The following is an 18,489-nucleotide window of genomic DNA, read 5'->3' as shown; positions in this document are numbered from 1 at the left end:
TACGTCTGCAAATTATCCTCTTTTCTCTTTAGGCCTCTCCACTGTCCCATTTGCTTTCTCTCTCTCTCTCTCTCTCTCTCTCTCTCCCTCCCTCTCTTTCTCATTTGTGTTTGTTCTCTCTCTCTCTCTCTCTCTCTCTCACTCTTTTCCTCCCATGGGAATACTCTTAGTGCTGTTGTGTAAGATGTAATGTAAAGTACTATAATGTAATGTGTTGTTGTTCTAATGGCTGTTGTTGTCCTTTTGACTGTTATCCTGTGTTATCTTGTGCTCTCACTTTCTCCCTCATGACATCCATGTAACCAACAAATCTCCATCTCTCTCTCTCTTTTTCTCTATCTCTCCTTCTCTTCTCTCATTCAAAACAAAATGTCCTTATCCATCCTGTTGAACGCTTCATTCATCTCCTCTCCCCCCCCCCTTCCTGTTTGTCGTACGCATATCGCCCCTCCCTCTCTGCAGGACTTCTGGCAGGTATGGGGCGTGTCCCAAACTGCATGGGTGTGTGCGCGTGTGTGTGTGTATGTGTGTGCGCGCACCCAGCGCGTGAGTGTATGCCCGATACCTTTGCACTTGTTACTGACATGGCCTTATCTTCTCTCCTTTGGTCCTTCTCTCTCTCTCTCTCTCTCTCTCTCTCTTTATTTCTTCTCTTTCACTTCCTCTCTATCTATGTCTCTCTTATTTTGTCACTCTACCTATTCCCTTTCTTTATCTCTTACTTTATTTCTCTCTCTCTCTCTCTCCTTATCTCTCCCTCTAAAGTGAGGGCCAAACGTCTTAGAGTTGTCTCTGCAGGAAGCATAAAAAGGCAGGTAAAGTTTCTGCCTGGGCCTCTGCCTACGCGGCTTACCCTCCAAAGTCACGGCCCTCCATCGCGCCCACGCCCCCAACCCCCACAGGGAGGCGGGCCAAGCAGTGCATTAAAAGTGTATAAATTTCATTTAGAAATCGTTGGATTGGTAATAAAACACAGCGTGGGATTTACTCTGGGCCAGGCCCTGTGAAAGCCGAGCGGATCGTGCACTCAGCAGAAAAGCCCGGCGGTTTGAATAGTGTGCTTAAGCGGCCAGCGAGGAAGCACTGACGGGGCATCTTTACTCGGACCGGCTTATGGAAGTCAGGGAAGGGGGTGGGGGGGAGTGAATCTTTTTGTTCATGATCAAAGAGCCTTCTCAGCCCTCTCCATTTTAATCTGTGCATGCGCATATGCAGATGTACAAAGGCGAAGCCATTCTGTGGACATTCAGGGCTTCTGGTCATTTAACATGATTGTGGGAACATGACTCAGCGTTCTCTGTTCTGCATCTGCCATCAGAGCACAACAAAAAAATCCTAAAACACAGACACACATCACAACCTTGTTTCATAGAAGGTTTGGATCTCCAGTGCTCCAACAAAAAGGCTCCTAAAATGAGCGCAGAAGACATCATAGCGTAGCTGGGTGTGGCTGATGAAGCAGGTCGAAGCAGGTCTTCTCCCGTCGCTCAGGGCAACAAATCCAGCCGAGCTGGTTAACCTTTAAACGAGGAGGGAAGGAGAGGAACCTTTAAACAAGGAGGGAGCTGCAGATAGAGAGAAAGAGAGGGAGTAGGGGGATAAAGGTATACTGCTGTGGCAACTCTATTGACACGCCTAGAAATGCCACAGTCAGACAGGTTTAAACTTGCCTCAGGTTAGGTACGGCTCTGCCTGGCTGGAACACAGAAGAGTATACTGTCATTACCACGAGCCTTGCAACACAAAGCCTTGGCCAAACATGAGGCTCTGTGCCATAGCAACTTCAGAAGGAGCTCTGTGTCCTGAAATGAGATGCTGTCAGAAGGTCACTGAAGCCAAAGCCAAGAAACTCCGTCCTCATACTTGATCCAAGCAGCTGCAGTTTGGCCCTTGCTCCTATCTTAGCGCGTACACACACAGACACACACACACACACACACACACCTGTGTATGACAACCTATACACCGCGCAGTCATTTTTCTCTTAATAATGCTTAACATCATCACTACACACACGACACACACACACACACACACACACACACACACACACACACACACACAATGCTCTGCTGCCAGTGTCCATGATCAGTGCATCCAGGAGGCCATCCCTGTTGAATAATTGATGAGGGGAGAGCACCAGTCTCTGGCGTGCCTCTCCCCTCCTGCCGCCCCGCAGGGCTCAGGGGTTTGTCCAGCTGTAGGCGCACTCATGAACTATTCAGTGCTAGGCTATGTGGGGCCTGTGGGTGTTATGTGGGTTGTGTGGGTTGTGTGGGTGTTAAGAGGGAAGATCCCGCCCACACACGCACGCGTCCCTGGGCTTCGGGTGGTTTAGAAGGGGACAGGTGATGCCACCGCGGGGCTGTAATTACAGTGCTGGTGCCGCCCGGCTTCCTCACTGACAACTCTGAGCTGCGTTCAGGCTGATTCTCCCCTCTTCCATCTCTATCTGTCCTGCTCTCTATCAGCTCTCTCTCTTTCTCTCTCTCTCTCTCTCACTCTCTCTCTCTCTCTCTCACGCATCTCATTCTCTCCTGCTGTCACTCTCCCTCTTTGTCTTAGTCTTTCTCTTTTCCACTCTTTCACTCGCTCCCTTTTTGTCTCACTCTTTCTCATTCTCTCTATCTCTCCTCTCTCTCTCTCTCTCTCTCTCTCTTCCAGTCAGTGATGGCTCGGCTCTCTGCTTTGGCTCTGCTGTCTGTAGCTCTCCCCTGCATGTTGTGCGGATTGCCTGTGTGTGCAGGACCTAGAGACATGACGGCGCTAGTGGAGTAGACTGTAGCTGCTAGCAGATGCTCGGCCCTCCCTCTCCACCTCCCCAAGCAAACAGATAAACAAACAAACAAGTAAACAACTCCACCCACCCCTCAGTCCCAGTGAGGCTGAGATGTCTAGGGGTCTGCTGCCTCTTAGGCTCACCTTTCACTGGGGGTTCTCCCAACAACCTTTCAGCATCAATTAACAATACTGCATGAGTCTCAAACACACACACACACACCCAACTGTGGAGCCTGTGTGAGTGTTTGTTTTCCTTCAAATACTTCGGAGAGCTGGATCCCAAGCCTGCCAGGCTGTGTCCCCGGGGCTCCATCCTCCGCTTTTAAGGAGCTTGGCCACTGGGTCCACTGCACCAAAAAAGCAAACGCAGTGCTTGAAGGAAAATCAATGCTTGAATCCCAGGTCTGAACCCTGGGCATGCACTGAACTTGAAAAAGAGTTTTGGGGGAACAAAAAGATTGGCAATGTTCAAGTAAACATTGTATAGCTAGCCAACTTTTTTCTTGAACTCTTGACACCCCCTCCCCACCCGCACCCCCACCCCCCTGCCCGAAAAAGAAACCCTCTACCTGTTTGCTAGACACCTGTGGCTTTCTTTTTGTCCCGTGATGTCACGGGTGCCACAAGCGTCATGTGGCCTTGTCAGATGGAGAGGGAGAGCCTTTCACTGGTGTCTCACGGAATGCTGAGGGAGCTGCTGCCATGGAAACCAGCCTGTTGCCTTGTCGACTGAGTTCTTTACCTCTCTTTTGAGTTCTTTTTCTTTTTCATTTGCTTTTCTGAAAAACCGTTCATCATTGGACGTGACTAACCTCTTCATTTCAGCAGGGGGGAAATGTCCAGGGGCACCTGTGTGTTTATTGCCATGTCACATGTTCTCTGTCTAACCCTGCACCAACCTGAGTCCAGAGTGTTCAGGCTCTGTGTGTGTGTGTGTGTGTGTGTGTGTGTGTGTGTGTGTGTGTGTGTGTGTGTGTGTGTGTGTGTGTGTGTGTGTGTGTGAGGGAGATGGAGTGAGCAGGTGGGCTGCCAGTCATCTGTCTGAGTGTTCCCATGCCTCCGGTGCTCCTCGGAGGCCATAACGGTCTCTTGATGACGGCTGCATATGTTGATTTGCCATAAAGACCCACTGATGGCAGAGCACATAATGTCTTAAGAGCCATCAGCTGCACACCTGCTCGGGAATTTACATGCAAGACATGACGTGAACACACACACACACGCACATGTACATGCACACACACAATCAATCACACTACCTCAGTAACCCAGTCGTCATTGCCCCCATTGTCCATTAAACCCACTCTAGTGTGTGTGTGTGTGTGTGTGTGTGTGTGGGGTGATGAATGTGAAGTTCATTTCAAAGGGACTCTCCTCCTGCACATTACTGAGGTGCAGCACTCTTATTTATGCGTAGCTCTCTGCTTCAGAGGAACACCCCTCCTGTTCACATCCGTCTGAGAGGACCAGCCTACCAGCCCACTGTGCCCTGCTTCCTATGCCTGCCAAACTACGGTCTGGCGCACACACACACACACACACACACACACACACACACACACACACACACACACACACACACACACACACACACTTACTTTTCGTCTTGGTAGAGTGTGGTCTCATGACATCAAATGCTTGTAGTTGAGCCAAGAATGGGAGCCTGACTAGTGTCTGTGTGTGTGTGTGTGTGTGGGGTTAGTGGGTGATGGTGAGAGTTTCAAATAGTAAGTGATGGTGAGAGTTGACGTCATGGTTTACGTCCTCCTGGGAGCCACAGACATACCGGAAAATATTTTTGCATTGCCAAAGCAGACCATTTAGACATACATTTACATAGAGAATGCTTGGAGTACAGTACACTACTCTGTCTCTCTCCTCATCCCTCTTGTTCATCCCTCTCTCTCTCTCTCTCCTCATCCCTCTTGTTCATCCCTCTTGTTCATCCCTCTTGTTCATCCCTCTTGTTCATCCCTCTTGTTCATCCCTCTTGTTCATCCTCTTGTTCTCTCTCTCTCTCCTCATCCCTCTTGTTCATCCCTCTTGTTCATCCCTCTCTCTCTCTCTCCTCATCCCCTCTTGTTCATCCCTCTTGTTCATCCCTCTTGTTCATCCCTCTTGTTCATCCCTCTCTCTCTCTCTCCTCATCCCTCTTGTTCATCCCTCTCTCTCTCTCTCTCTCTCTCTCTCTCTCTCTCCTCTCTCTCTCTCTCTCTCTTCTCTCTTGCTCTGTCTCTCTCCTCATCCCCTCTTGTTCATCCCTCTTGTTCATCCCTCTTGTTCATCCTCTTGTTCTCTCTCTCTCTCTCACTCTTAATTCAATTCAATTCAAGTAAGCTTTATTAGCATGTGCAAAATATTTTTGCATTGCCAAAGCAGACCATTTAGACATACATTTACATAGAGAATGCTTGGAGTACAGTACACTACTCTGTCTCTCTCCTCATCCTCCTGCCTCTTGATCTCTCTCAATCTCTCATTCTTTCTTTTCCTTTCTCCCCTCACCCTCTCTCTCTCTCTCTCTCTCTCTCTCTCTCTCTCTCTCTCTCTCTCTCTCTCTCTCTCTCTCTCTCTCTCTCTCTCTCTCTCTTTGTATTATCTGGTTGGAGGCAGCAGCAGGGCTGTATCAGGCCACTGATGGTCATTAATGAGGCCTCTAAATCACCTCTCCACAGACCTGTATAAAGAGATCCTTGGGCAGGACACACACACACACACACACACACACACACATAGAGAGAGAGAGACACACACACACAAACACACAAGCTAAATTAACACTACCTAAATTGCAACCATTAAACTGACCTAAGCACTGTTGCAGTATTGCACAAAGTCCATCACGCACAAACACACATGTTGTCTCACTTGTTATTCACTATGGTTTGATTTAGTGTTCACAGAGGTCAAGATCACAGAGAGCACACAGCAGGCATAAATCTATTGATCATTTACGGCCTCTGTAATGCCTCGCGCACTCACACACACACACACACACACACAGTTTGTATAGTACTCATGGGCCCAGCTGATCCCCTCTGGCTTTTAACTTCTGAAGATCAACAATTTCTGAGCGCATTAAGTTTCAGGCTTTCTGTCAACCGTTTAACACCATCCTCCTTCCTCTTCCGCTGTGTCAGAGTTAACCTTTCTCTCTCTCTCTCTTTTCTCTCTTGCTCTGTCTCTCTCACTCTTTTTCAAGCTGTCTTCCACTATATCCATCCTTTCACCCCTTAAACCCCCCCACACACACACACACACAGACACACACACACACACACACAGACACACACTGTTTTTTAATCAATCTCCCTCTGTACCCCTTTATCTCGCTATCCCTTCCACCCCTACCACTCTCTCTCTCTCTCTCTCTCTCTCTCTCTCTGTCTCTCTCTCTCTCTCACTCTTAATTCAATTCAATTCAATTCAAGTAAGCTTTATTAGCATGTGCAAAATATTTTTGCATTGCCAAAGCAGACCATTTAGACATACATTTACATAGAGAATGCTTGGAGTACAGTACACTACTCTGTCTCTCTCCTCATCCCCTCTTGTTCATCCCTCTTGTTCTCTCTCTCTCTCTCTCCTCATCCCCTCTTGTTCATCCCTCTTGTTCTCTCTCTCTCTCTCCTCATCCCCTCTTGTTCATCCCTCTCTCTCTCTTTCTCTCTCTCTCTCTCTCTCTCTCCTCATCCCCTCTTGTTCTCTCTCTCTCGGCTCAGTGGTTAATCTGGGGGCTGCTGCCACCGCCATTGCAGTGGCCCTGTTCTACCCTCAGGTGGCCCTGCTCCACACTGTGACACACACACACACACTTGTAGTAGCACTCATGCATACACATACTTATCTGAACAAACACACACTGAGTAGAAAGACACACTCAGTAGATATGCTCATGCATGCACACACATTAAGTAGAGAGGGTGAATATGCCACCAATTACAATTAGCCAGGGTCTTCTTCTTCTTCTTCTTCTAGAGAGAGAGAGAATAATTGGGAGTTGGTTGAGTACCAAATTGACCTCTCTTAAATGAGGTCTAAGTAGCATATGCTGTCCTGTTTATGCAGCACTGCTTTCTAAGAGCATCATCTGCCACCATACATTCTGTATGTATGCATACTATATGTTTTTGTGTGTGTGTTTGTGAGAAGTGGGTTTGCGTGACTCATAGGTTGGGTACTGTGCTTCCTCTGGCTCTGCTGCAGATCAGCCTCTAAGAGGCTATTCCAACCTCAGCAACCTGCCTTTGCTCTGTCTCTCTTCTTCACTCTGTTTCTGTCTCTCTCTCTCTCTCCCTCTTCTCTCTATCAGCCTCTCTTCAGCTGGCCTCAGCATGGGCCTAAGGGGAAACACACAGACTGCCCTCTTTCTTCAGCTGTGTGTGTGTGTGTGTGTGCTCACTCCTGGGTCACACTCTCCTGCTGTCCATGTCTTCATGCGAGGCTGCCTGTGGGTTTCCACGTTTCCATGCTCTCTCTACACACACACACACACACACACACACACACACACACACACACACACACACACACACACACACACACCGGGAGCAGGGCATCTTGTCCCTGAGGTTGTGTGCTGCTCTGATGGGGATGAAAGACCAGACAAGACCAGCCTGAAGTACACACACCCCAATGGCCTTACACACAGAGAAACATTTATTTCTCCACCTTTGTCACTTTTATCAATACAGCACACAAACACAGGCATAAACATTTATCTCTCCATTTTTCACCAATACACACACACACACACACACACACACACATACACACACACACAGATAGATGCATACACATATGTGCATGCACACACACAGTTGGCACATCCACCACCTTTTTACATAATACAGATGCAATCTTCCCATCCTGTCGTTGTTCATATTTCTATGTTGAGATTGCACACACACAGACACACACACACATTTTTACATACAGCCGTAATATTACCACCACACACACACACACACACACGCGTGTGCACAATTTCCCGTGCACTCCGAATGCACTGCGGCGATCACGGTGGCCATGCATAATGGATGTTTGCGGGGAAATCTCATTTTCTATATTTACACCGCTGACGTCGGAGCCCAGATGAACACTCCCTGGGGATCATGTTCCTCTGTGTTACACTAGGCATTCCAGGGAGCCTGCAAGTATATGTATCTGTGTATCTGTGTATCTATGTGTCTGTGTGTAGTTATTGACTGTGTTTGACAGAGAGGGTGTGGATGTAAAGAAGGATGATGATGTAGATGTGTGTTTAGAGCAGTATGTGTGTGTTTTGTGTGTTAACCGTTTTGTGTGTGTTAACTAGCTTGTTTTTCCCTCCCTCTTGCACTGATGGGACCTAAGCAGACAGAGGTAACACTTCAAGCAGAGACAGAATAGCATGCCTCTTTTTCTGTGTCTTTGTGTTCCTTTCTGTGTGTGTGTGTGTGTGTGTGTGTGAGGATGTAAGTGTATGTAACCTCACACTGCAATTTCCTTTCATGTGCCGTCACTGTAGTCAGATACTATCTTAATGTGTATGTGTGTATGTTTTTGTGTACGGAAACCCTGAACTCAGTATCACGACTGTGTTCACACCGGTGTTGATTCAGTAATATTCTGCTCGTTCACCAGTCACTTATAAGTGTGTGTATATGCGCATAAACATCAACACTATCAACACCGTGTCTCTAACCACCTCTATGTGAATAGCCTGAGTGTGATGGTGTTGTGTCACCATGCGTCTGTTTTTAACACACAGGTTAATTGCATTGACTAAACTCTGACTATGACTAATGTATGATCTTCACAGCCTCCTCCCCCTTCCCCTCCCTTTGCCGAGTTGGCCGTAAGTGTGTGCACCTTGTGCATGGTCGTGGTTCGTTCTAGTGGCATGATCGTGTGTGTCTTGACTTACTGACTCTCCTCACACAACCACCCGGTCCCTTCATCGTGTAGTCGCTCCTGTTGGCTGCTGAGGGCCATAGGATAGTGCCCCCTGGTGGCCGTAGCCTGGGGTTCTGACCTGCACCCCTAATGGCAGTCTGTTTTTTTTTTCCTCCCTCTTGTCTGTGGCTGTGGGGGGCGAGCAGAAGATCGCTCAGGAGCGGGAGAAGTTTGCGGACGAGGACAGCATCTTCTACCAGCTTGGGGAGTGCGGTCTCATCTCCTTCTCTGACTACATCTTCCTCACCACCGTCCTCTCCAGTGAGTGTGTGTCTGTGTGTCTGTGTGTGTGTGAGAGAGAGAGAATGAGAACGAGAAAGTAAACACAGTTTATCCACCTCTGAAATTTCCAAAATAGAGTTTATCCACCTCTCAAAAGAGTTTATCCACCTCTCAAAAGAGTTTATTCACCAAATGCAACTTTTAACATTCAAAAATCACACTGTATTATCCACATTCACAATACACTCATCAACACTCTAGGAACCATTTAATACCATTGGTATTGTTATAAACATTGGACAATAACCTTCACCATCATCAAACATGTTCTGAATGCCTTTTTTAAAAATCCGACACCGCATGGCGCAATCCACCTCACTGAGATCACAGAATTCATAGTTTACCCACCTCTTATTTTACCACTACACCCCTGCTTGAGAGAGAAAATAAGAGAGTAACTATGTGCCAGCTGCTTGTATTTATGTGTGTGGCTGTGTGTGGCTAGGTGTGTGTTTGTGCATATGTGTGTTGCTGTTTGTCGCCAGATGTTTGCAGGGCTTGAAAACGAAATTATTTTTTAAACGTTCCGTTCCGAACGGTTCAGGTAGGCCTATGTTTAACGTTTTCGTTCTTGCATGCGTTCCGCCACCAGCATATCGGTCCTGAACCGGTTCGAACATAAAATATCGTTAAGTTCTTAAAGTTCGGCAGTGTTTTACTGTTAAGTCTATTTTGTGGACTTTACCTTAGAATAGGCGTAGGCTACTCATTATGTCCCCTTAAATTAGCCTATACCGTAGCTATGCCCAAAAATAATAAATCACAGGCGGCATCCAAAAACATTCAGATGGGCTATCCATCCCATAGCCTACAGACTTACTGTAGGCCTAACCTATGCCTATAAATAATTTCTTATCAAAAAATATTTCTGGATCGTGCTAAACTCCTTACCTGGTTGTAGCCTAAGTTTTATTCATATGGAGATCTTCAAAGGCTTGCTATAATTCCAACCCTGTTTATAAGCGAACCTGTCTGTTGCTGACAAGGCCTATCTCAAATTTCCGTTTAACTCTTCTACATAGAATAGGCTATAATTACGCAAACATTTTAAATCCGACTTTAAAAGTGGACAGGCAAAATAGGCTATTACACATAGGCTACAAACAATTTCCAAATCAGTTTCAGTAGCCTACGCTCACGAGCTGGCCTAAGATCCGAAGTGGCAGGCGGATAGGTTACATTACAACAGCAAGACAAAATATACACATTTGGACCAAAGGTCCATTTATTCGCTTTTTTTTTTTTTTTCAAACTGCAGAAATCAAATTATTAGGCTGTTATATAGAGAATGAAAAAAAAACGTTATTAACCGGTTTTATGGATTTCAGAATAACGTTTCTGTTCCGGAACAGTTGAAGACCATTTTGTTTTCGTTTCCGTTTCCGCTCCTCGTAAAATTCCGTAAAATTCCATTCGTTTTCGGTTTTCGTTATCGTTCCTTGAACCAGTTCGGAGCCCTGGATGTTTGCTAACTTGTGCAGTGACTGAAAATTGAAGTAGACAATGTAGTTAAAAGTTAACACATAATTTGGTTCAACTTTGTTTTAATATTGTTTACTCTAATATTGTTTATTTTGTGTAATTCCATTATTTCATGCGTCCAAGCTCCCTGCCAGATGTACCAGCCAGACTTTTCCACTCGTCCTGTTCGTTCTTGTTTCAGCTCCGATTTCTCTTCTTATCTTCCTTTTTAAGAGTTTGCTGAAAGTCAAACCTTGGTGAAGCCGAGGTGCTCAGATTGCTCTATGCCCATCGGCAGTAAAGATTTTATGCCCTGTCTGGGCACAGTCAAGAGTTTATATCCTCTGGAGAGAGAAGTGGAGCAGGAGAGTGAAAAGAGAAAAAAGTGTGTGTGTGTGTGTGTGTGTGTGTGTGTGTGTGTGTGTGTGTGTGTGTGTGTGTGTGTGTGTTGTGTGAGTGGTTGTGTGGGTGTGAGAGAGAGACAGAGGGCCAGAAAGACTGCAACGAGAAAGGCAGCCAACTTCCTGTAATTTAGAGCGGTGTGCCCTAATGTTCCCTCTCTGGAGGCTTTACACCGTTAAACTTCCTGGTCCCCCGTGACGGAGGCGTGGCTGCTGGGCGTGACTGACAGGTGGGCTGCCGTGTCAGTGAGAGCTAGCATCTCGGTGGTGCCTCCTGTCAGTCTGACAGACAAACATGTTTGACACTGAAGTGACAGATGTGCCACACACGGAGAGGACACACGGAGAGGACACACGGAGAGGACAGACAGGCAGACAGGCAGACAGGCAGACAGGCAGACAGACAGACAGACAGACAGACAGACAGACAGACAGACAGACAGACAGACAGACAGACAGACAGACAGACAGACAGACAGACAGCAGACAACAGGCAGACAGGCAGACAAACGGACGGCCAGAACCATGCTACTGTGAACACATGGATCATTAGGCCATCTGCAGGGACTTCACTCCAGCTTCAGTGCATTTTCATGTGTGTGCTGGGCTGTTAGTCGTGTTTATGATGCCTTTGATCCAGCGCTGTGTCTTGTGTTTGTGTGTTCATCTCCAGCGCCCCAGAGGAACTTTGAGATCGCCTTCAAAATGTTCGACCTGAACGGAGACGGGGAGGTGGATCTGGAGGAGTTTGAGCAGGTGGGGGCCAACACAACACACACACACACACACACACACACACTACCCTAGACTACACTACTACACTGTGCAGCAGCCCTGTCATGCTATGGAACTGTATGAATGGGCCAGAGAGGGAGGCAGGTGCCAGAGAGCTGGAGCTGTGAGTCATACCCACCCGGATCTCCAGTGGCCTCTAAATCCTCAAACCTCTCCATGTCTCACTCACTCCATTCCCCCTCTCTGTCCTTCTTTTCTGTTATCCGTGGTTCTCCTTCTCTCTCTTTCTTTCTTTCTCTCTCTCTATGAAGAAAATGGATCATCCCATTCGCTTGTATTGTACTTGCCAGTGTCTTTGTACTGTCACGCTGTGACTCCAGTGTCTTTGTACTGTCACGCTGTGACTTGTCAAAGACAAATGTCAAAGTGCACAGAAGTGATCGGGGTAGAACAACGCAAGTCTTGTCTGGGTGCCAAACATCGTGACTTCACCCTGGGTAGACCTCAGCTGTCTTCATTACTCCCACCACGAACAGGGTCATCAAGTCGTTACGAGGAGACGGCCGATGTGAATCTGAGTGTGTATGAAACACATCTTTTAAATGGTTTCCAGTCGGCTAGAGATTGAATCAGTGAGCTCTGAGCACCTCCATTATCTAGGTGCCATTCATGAACACTGGCTTTCAGGCTGCACCCAGATGTCTTGATGTTCTTCACTGCTTTCCCGCCAGAAAACATTTGACTGAAATCCCCCCCCCCCCCGGCCTCTAGAATTCATACCCTTTAATATCGCTGTTTTGTTTTGTTTTGTGATGGTGTATTGATTGTCAAAAACACTACCCCAAGCATCATGTCTTGTGCTTCCATGTAACAGTTGGTGGTGTGCTTCATATTATGTTATATTATTATTTATTTTCAATAAATTTACATAACAAAATTGCAGTTTATATATCACCTTTCCTACAGTATCTTGGTGTACAATATTGAATCTTAGCTCCTGAGTTAGCTCATGTGTTGTCTTGGTAGATGTTAATGCAGATCACTGCATAGCCCTACACACCTGGTGCCCATCGTGTGCCCATCTTGTGCCCATCTCTCACCCACCTGGTCTGTGTTTCCGCTTGGTGACCCTCAGGTGCAGAGCATCATCCGCTCCCAGACCAGCATGGGCATGCGCCACCGCGACCGCTCCACCACGGGCAACACGCTCAAGACGGCCGGCTGCAGCTCAGCCCTCACCACCTACTTCTTCGATGCCGACCTCAAGGGCAAGCTGACCATCGGCAACTTTCTGGAGTTCCAGCGCAAGCTGCAGCACGACGTGCTCAAACTGGAGGTGAGGGAGAGAATGAGAGAGAGAGGTATGGAGGGAGAGAGAGAGGGAAGAAGGGAGAGAATGAGAGAGAGAGGTATGGAGGGAGAGAGAGAGGGAAGAAGGGAGAGAATGAGAGAGAGAGGTATGGAGGGAGAGAGAGGGAGGAAGAAAACCTGCATTTGGAGATTAAAAAAACTCTTTTGAGCTAATAAGAATCAGCAGTTTATTATTGCATGGTTGAGACACATATGGTCATAGGACCACACTCTCTAAAGGGGTTTCCCATACAGCGGTACAGTACTTGCGCATATACAAATTGCTGAGGAGATGTATTTATTAGTGTTGTCACGATACCAAAATTATGACTTCGATACGATACCTGCCATAAATATCACGATGCTCGATACTGAAACGATACTACGGCGAAATCCTAAGATATCTGGAAAAGAAAGGACTCATACCTCCTCCAAGTGTATTGAGTCATTTGTGTTGACTTTTGTAGTGTGCAGGTCAATTCTGGGTTCTAAAATTCTAAACTTCCTACATAATTATTATTTTTTATAGTCACTAAAATAGTAGGCCTACTTTGTATGACTAAGTCCTTTATTGTTTGTTATAGTTAATTTACATTGTGTTGTGTTTTGGCAATAAAGCTTTTTTATAGCTTTAAATAGCCAAACTAGGCTATATCAAGGTCAGTGTTGAAATTACTGTATGCAAATCACTAAATGCTATGCAGAGGGGGCTAATCTTTAGGCCATCTGATGTACAATATAGTCTACCCTAGGCCTTCCTGATTTCCTTGACAGTTGCAACTTTAAGGAAAAAATAGTCTTCTTTGCGCCCAGTGTACAAGTACGACGTTCCAACCACTCAGGTCTTCTTTAGATAGGCCTACACCATTACCTGTTACAATATATCTGTGTGCATTCCTACATTACGTCTATTTCTTTGATAACATGATTTGCTCACGTAACAATAACCCGCTATTATTATTAGGACTCAACACGCTTTGGTGGTATTATGCTGTGGGCTTTAATTAGCGCATTTAGGGTAGCCTATCCTACATCTGGGCAATAATTATTGAACAAATTGCAGTCTACATGCCATGACAAATATTACCAATAGTAGTCAAGTCAAGTCAAGTCAAGTCAAGTCAAGTTTATTTATATAGCACATTTCATACACAGAGGTCATTCAATGTGCTTTACATAAACAAAACCAAACAATAATAACAAATAAAAGCATAGAAGGGCAATATAGTCAAAGAATAGTTAAAAGGTAAAGATCATAATGAAAAGAAAACATAAAACACAAGGTAAAATCATTTAAAAATAAAGAATAATTAGTAAGCAAAAACAAAGGCAAAAGTAGTAAAAAAAGTAATAACAGACAAAGTAGAATAATTATCAAGGCAGATTCAGAATTTGTAACTCGGCACAGTTAGCAGAAAGCATCTGAGAACAGTTTGGTCTTCAGTCTAGATTTAAAACTGGCTACAGTTGGGGCCTTTTAATGTCATCCGAAGTTGGTTCCACAGCTGAGCAGATAGCAGCTAAAAAGCTGCTTCACCATGTTTAGTTCTAACTGTAGGTTTTACTAGCAGGTTTTTCACCTGGGACCTGAGAGGATCTGGGAGAAGGTGTGTACTGCTGAAGCATGTCTGACAAGTATTTAGGTCCTGCTCCATTTACTGATTTATAAACAAGCAATAGTGCTTTAAAGTCAATTCTGTGACTTACTGGAAGCCAGTGCAAGGACTTAAGAATTGGAGTAATGTGGTCAGTTCTTTTAGTTTTTGTTAGAGTCCTAGCTGCTGCATTTTGTATCACCTGAAGCTGTTTAATAGTCTTTTTAGGAAGGCCTGTGAACAGTCCATTGCAGTAATCAACCCTGCTGGAGATAAATGCATGAATGAGTTTTTCTAAGTCATGTTTTGACATCAGCCTAACTAGTAGTACTACATCAACCTAACAAATTGTACTAACCGAACATGAAATAGATTGTTTACAAGTTATGGTAATGTTATTCTGGCGTGAACATTGCGCTTTCATCACGTTAGCACCCTATGATTACAGCTCGTTGTCTCGTCAAAATGATTACTCGTTATGTCACGTCAAAATTCATTGATGAAGGATGGTTCACTTTATCCCAGAGAACCATACTTGTTTCACTTAGGCTAGACTAAAACAGAAGAGAAGAACTTGGCACTAATCATGTAGTCGTGTTTTCTAGGATATGTCTGCGAGGTGTTTAGCCAAGTTCCATGCGTAGCCTACTGCTTTTAAATGACTTTGAAACATATTTTACAAACGGGCCTCTGTGTACCTGATGGCTTGCCTTCACTATTCGCGATGTAGGCTATCCGATATAGTTCCAGATTTCACCTTTTGTTTTATCCACAAGGCCGAAGACTGTCGGGAAAGACTATGTTGACGTTGCCTGCGCACTCACTGCACTCAGAGCTGCCTGTTTGACACGCCCACTTGCCTAGATGCGTGCTTGAGAGCAGCAGTTCACAGACACAGAACGTTATTATTTTAACAAAGTATCGATTCTAAAAACGTCGGAAATCGTATTGTTTTTTGCGTGAAGGCATCGTGATACCTTTTTAGTATCGATACACCATGCAACACTAGTATTTATATGTATCATGTGGAGCTGAAAGCACATGTGATGAAGTGTAGAGAAAGTGAGAAACAGGAAGTGCTACTTTGGATTTGTAGTGTCATCCAGAGTTTTATAGTGAATGAAACTCTGCTGCTTTTCTGTGACATTCATCCACACACTCACACACCGGCACACACACACTCAAGCACAAACTTACAACAAGACAAATGGACTGAAATAAACACTCTTAGGACTTCTAACTTGGCCAGATTTGAGTTGTTGAGCTTTAACTAGTGGTTCTGTCACGCTTGATGAAAGATAATCATATCCTCAGGTGATCTGTCCCCCCTGCCTCTCTCTCTCTTTCTTTCTCTCTCTCTCTCTCTCTCTCTCTCTCTCTCTGTCTCCCTCTGTCTCCTCTTTTCTCTCTTCATCTCTGTGTCTCCTCCTCTCTCTGGAGAAGAGCTGAGACAGCAGCACTGGCAAGGCTAATTCAGCGCCTACAGTCATTCTTGGCACTAGCATCTTCATACATTTTTCTCTCCCTCTCCCTCTCTCCTCTCTCTCACACACACCCACTCACACTAAAGGATTCAGTCACACACACACTTTGGCAGGTTTCCCATATGCTCTGAGTTTCATCAGAAAGGTACTGCAGTGCTGTCCTCTCTCTCTCACACACACACACACACACACACACACACACACGGATACAGTCTGCATTACCAGAGTCACTGGAGGAGCATCCTGCCCCAGTGCTGTGGCGTTGAGCATTAAGCTTCCATACCTCTCCTCCAGCAAACACCCTCCCCCCCCTGCAAACGCTTCCATTCAGTCCCCCTGAACCCATGCGGCTCTTTGCCCAGCAACTGAACGAGTTTTCCAAGCGAGCGTCACCCATGACCTCACCCGCTTCATTCTCTCGACGCCCCCAAGCAGCTACACCATCAATGGGCCACAGGAGTGAGTGAGATCATCGTGCACATCCTGTCATGAGGCAGTTGTTCCCTGCATAACGCTCGTGATGTATTCACTGCTCTTATTTCTTTGGTCACTTTGGATAAAAGCAGTTGGAAAATATACCGACAGCATTCGGCTCTGTCAGAATGAGATCATTGCTCTGCTCCGATTACATCATGTGGTCAATGGTGTTTTGAAACACACAGAGCATTTATATTTCTCCCGTAGACTTCCCCGATCCCCTTTATCAGCCACTTATAAAAGCAGTTGGGAAACCTATACCAGCGGCAGTGTGCTCATACTGGTCAGTGCTTTTTGCGCTACTTTCTAATCTAACGCATGACCAGGCGTGATCTGCCGTCCCATCACTCAGTGGTGCCAAAGCCTGGCGGTGCGTGAGGACTGACCGGCCGCTACTGCCCCCTGCTAACAGAGAGGAGAGGCCAGAGCACGGGGCTCTGCCTCAAAACGCTTTCCACTATTTACCTTCTCATGTTGTGCCATCAGATCATGCCACCCTATGGCTGAATGCATTAGGCAGGGATCACATTAGCCAGCGGCAAGCAGCAGGTTTCCTATTGTTCTCTATGGTTCGGCAGCGGAACGGTGGCAACGCTGGCATAACGCTGGTATAACGCTAGCGTTGAACAAGCTAAGCGTTGAACTTGGTTCAACTTTCAAAGCGCAACGCGAGCGTATTCAATTGACAAACCGTTTGTGTTGCTTAGGAACGAGATAAAAACTTATTATGGTCTGAGCGTTGCGTTACGTTTGCCGCTGCCGCTTGTCGTTGGCTAATGTGATCCCCACCTTAAGTTGTGCTGGAAGTCATATAAACAAGGCTATCGGTGCGAATAAGTCAGCCAAAGCCACTGCAAATTTACTGCTATGCAGATCATCCCGTTTTAATCCCTGTGTTTGATCTAGAGGCCCCCTGTGGTGTCAGGCACCTCTGAGGCATCGGGCCGACAGCAGCACTGAGCGATGCAAATCCAGTCGGTGCTGGCGCAGATGCTGTAGCCGAGTTTGGTCTGTAGCATGGCTAAGAAGAAAGAGGATTCCTCCTGTTTGCCATTCAAGACACCACTGCCCTCATGCCTAGTCATGAGCGTGCGTTTGTGTATGTCTGAAAGTGTGTGTGTCTGCGAATGTATTTTGTGTGTGTGTGTGTGTGTGTGTGTGTGTGTGTGCTGAGAACCATGCATGGCTGCCAGACACTTTTAGGTTCACAGCTGGCTTATTGACCCGACATGACGGCGTTCAGACCCTGCCAAGCGCACGCAAGTGCTGTGTAATGAAACCATGTCCCCAAACTAGCTGAGCTGGCCATTCATCTCTAAAAGGGACACACTATTGCGCAGCGCAGCACCACACACACACACGTGCAAACACACACACACAGAAACAATCACTCAATTACTTACACACGCACACACACACACACACAATCACTCAATCACTTACTCATGCACACATACAGTACACACACACTCACACTCACTGACCAATCTTGAGGGTGTACGGTTTGGCTCTGTCTTCCTTCCGTGTCATCGTCAGTGCACACTTGCTTTATTGCCATGAGCAGTCCTGCAGTGTTTCCATAGTTACCCATGTAAACGCTACAGAGTGGTAGAACAGGAAGTCATGAGAAGCAGGTGATCTATGTATAGAAGTGTTACGCATGGAAAGTGGCCTTCATCACTCTCACACCCTGCCCCCTCTCTCCTCCTGTGCTCTGTCTAGTTTGAGAGGAACGACCCAGTGGACGGCAGGATCTCGGAGAAGCAGTTCGGAGGCATGCTGCTGGCCTACAGCGGCGTCCAGTCCCGCAAGCTCAAACAGACACAGAAGGGACTCAAGAAGATGTTTAAAGACGCACAGGTAATTTTGCGCACACACACACACACACACACACACACACACACACACACACACACACACACACACACACACACACACAATTTCACACTCATATGCATAACAGAAAAACAGATATTTATACGTACA

At 46.2% G+C, this 18,489-nt stretch overlaps 1 protein-coding gene across 6 annotated transcripts in view; it reads left to right on the top strand.

Moving 5' to 3' along the window:
• The window catches only part of micu1 (mitochondrial calcium uptake 1), a 47,925-nt gene that overhangs the window by 22,860 nt on the left and 6,576 nt on the right, over positions 1-18,489 (top strand). Inside the window, exons 6-11 of one of the 6 annotated variants that reach the window (XM_048269057.1) lie at positions 463-474; positions 8,140-8,145; positions 8,865-8,979; positions 11,536-11,618; positions 12,733-12,933; positions 18,226-18,363. In XM_048269057.1, the coding sequence (XP_048125014.1) occupies positions 463-474; positions 8,140-8,145; positions 8,865-8,979; positions 11,536-11,618; positions 12,733-12,933; positions 18,226-18,363 (555 nt within the window). Of the gene's footprint in view, positions 1-462; positions 475-8,136; positions 8,146-8,864; positions 8,980-11,535; positions 11,619-12,732; positions 12,934-18,225; positions 18,364-18,489 lie in introns of all 6 variants that reach the window. The other 5 variants (XM_048269055.1, XM_048269060.1, XM_048269059.1 and 2 more) reach the window with 5 other exon arrangements.

The sequence above is a fragment of the Alosa alosa genome, chromosome 18 (genome assembly GCF_017589495.1).
Source record: "Alosa alosa isolate M-15738 ecotype Scorff River chromosome 18, AALO_Geno_1.1, whole genome shotgun sequence".
Lineage (NCBI taxonomy): Eukaryota > Metazoa > Chordata > Actinopteri > Clupeiformes > Clupeidae > Alosa > Alosa alosa.
Note: the sequence above shows the minus strand (reverse complement) of the source record. Positions and strands in the feature narration are given on the sequence as shown.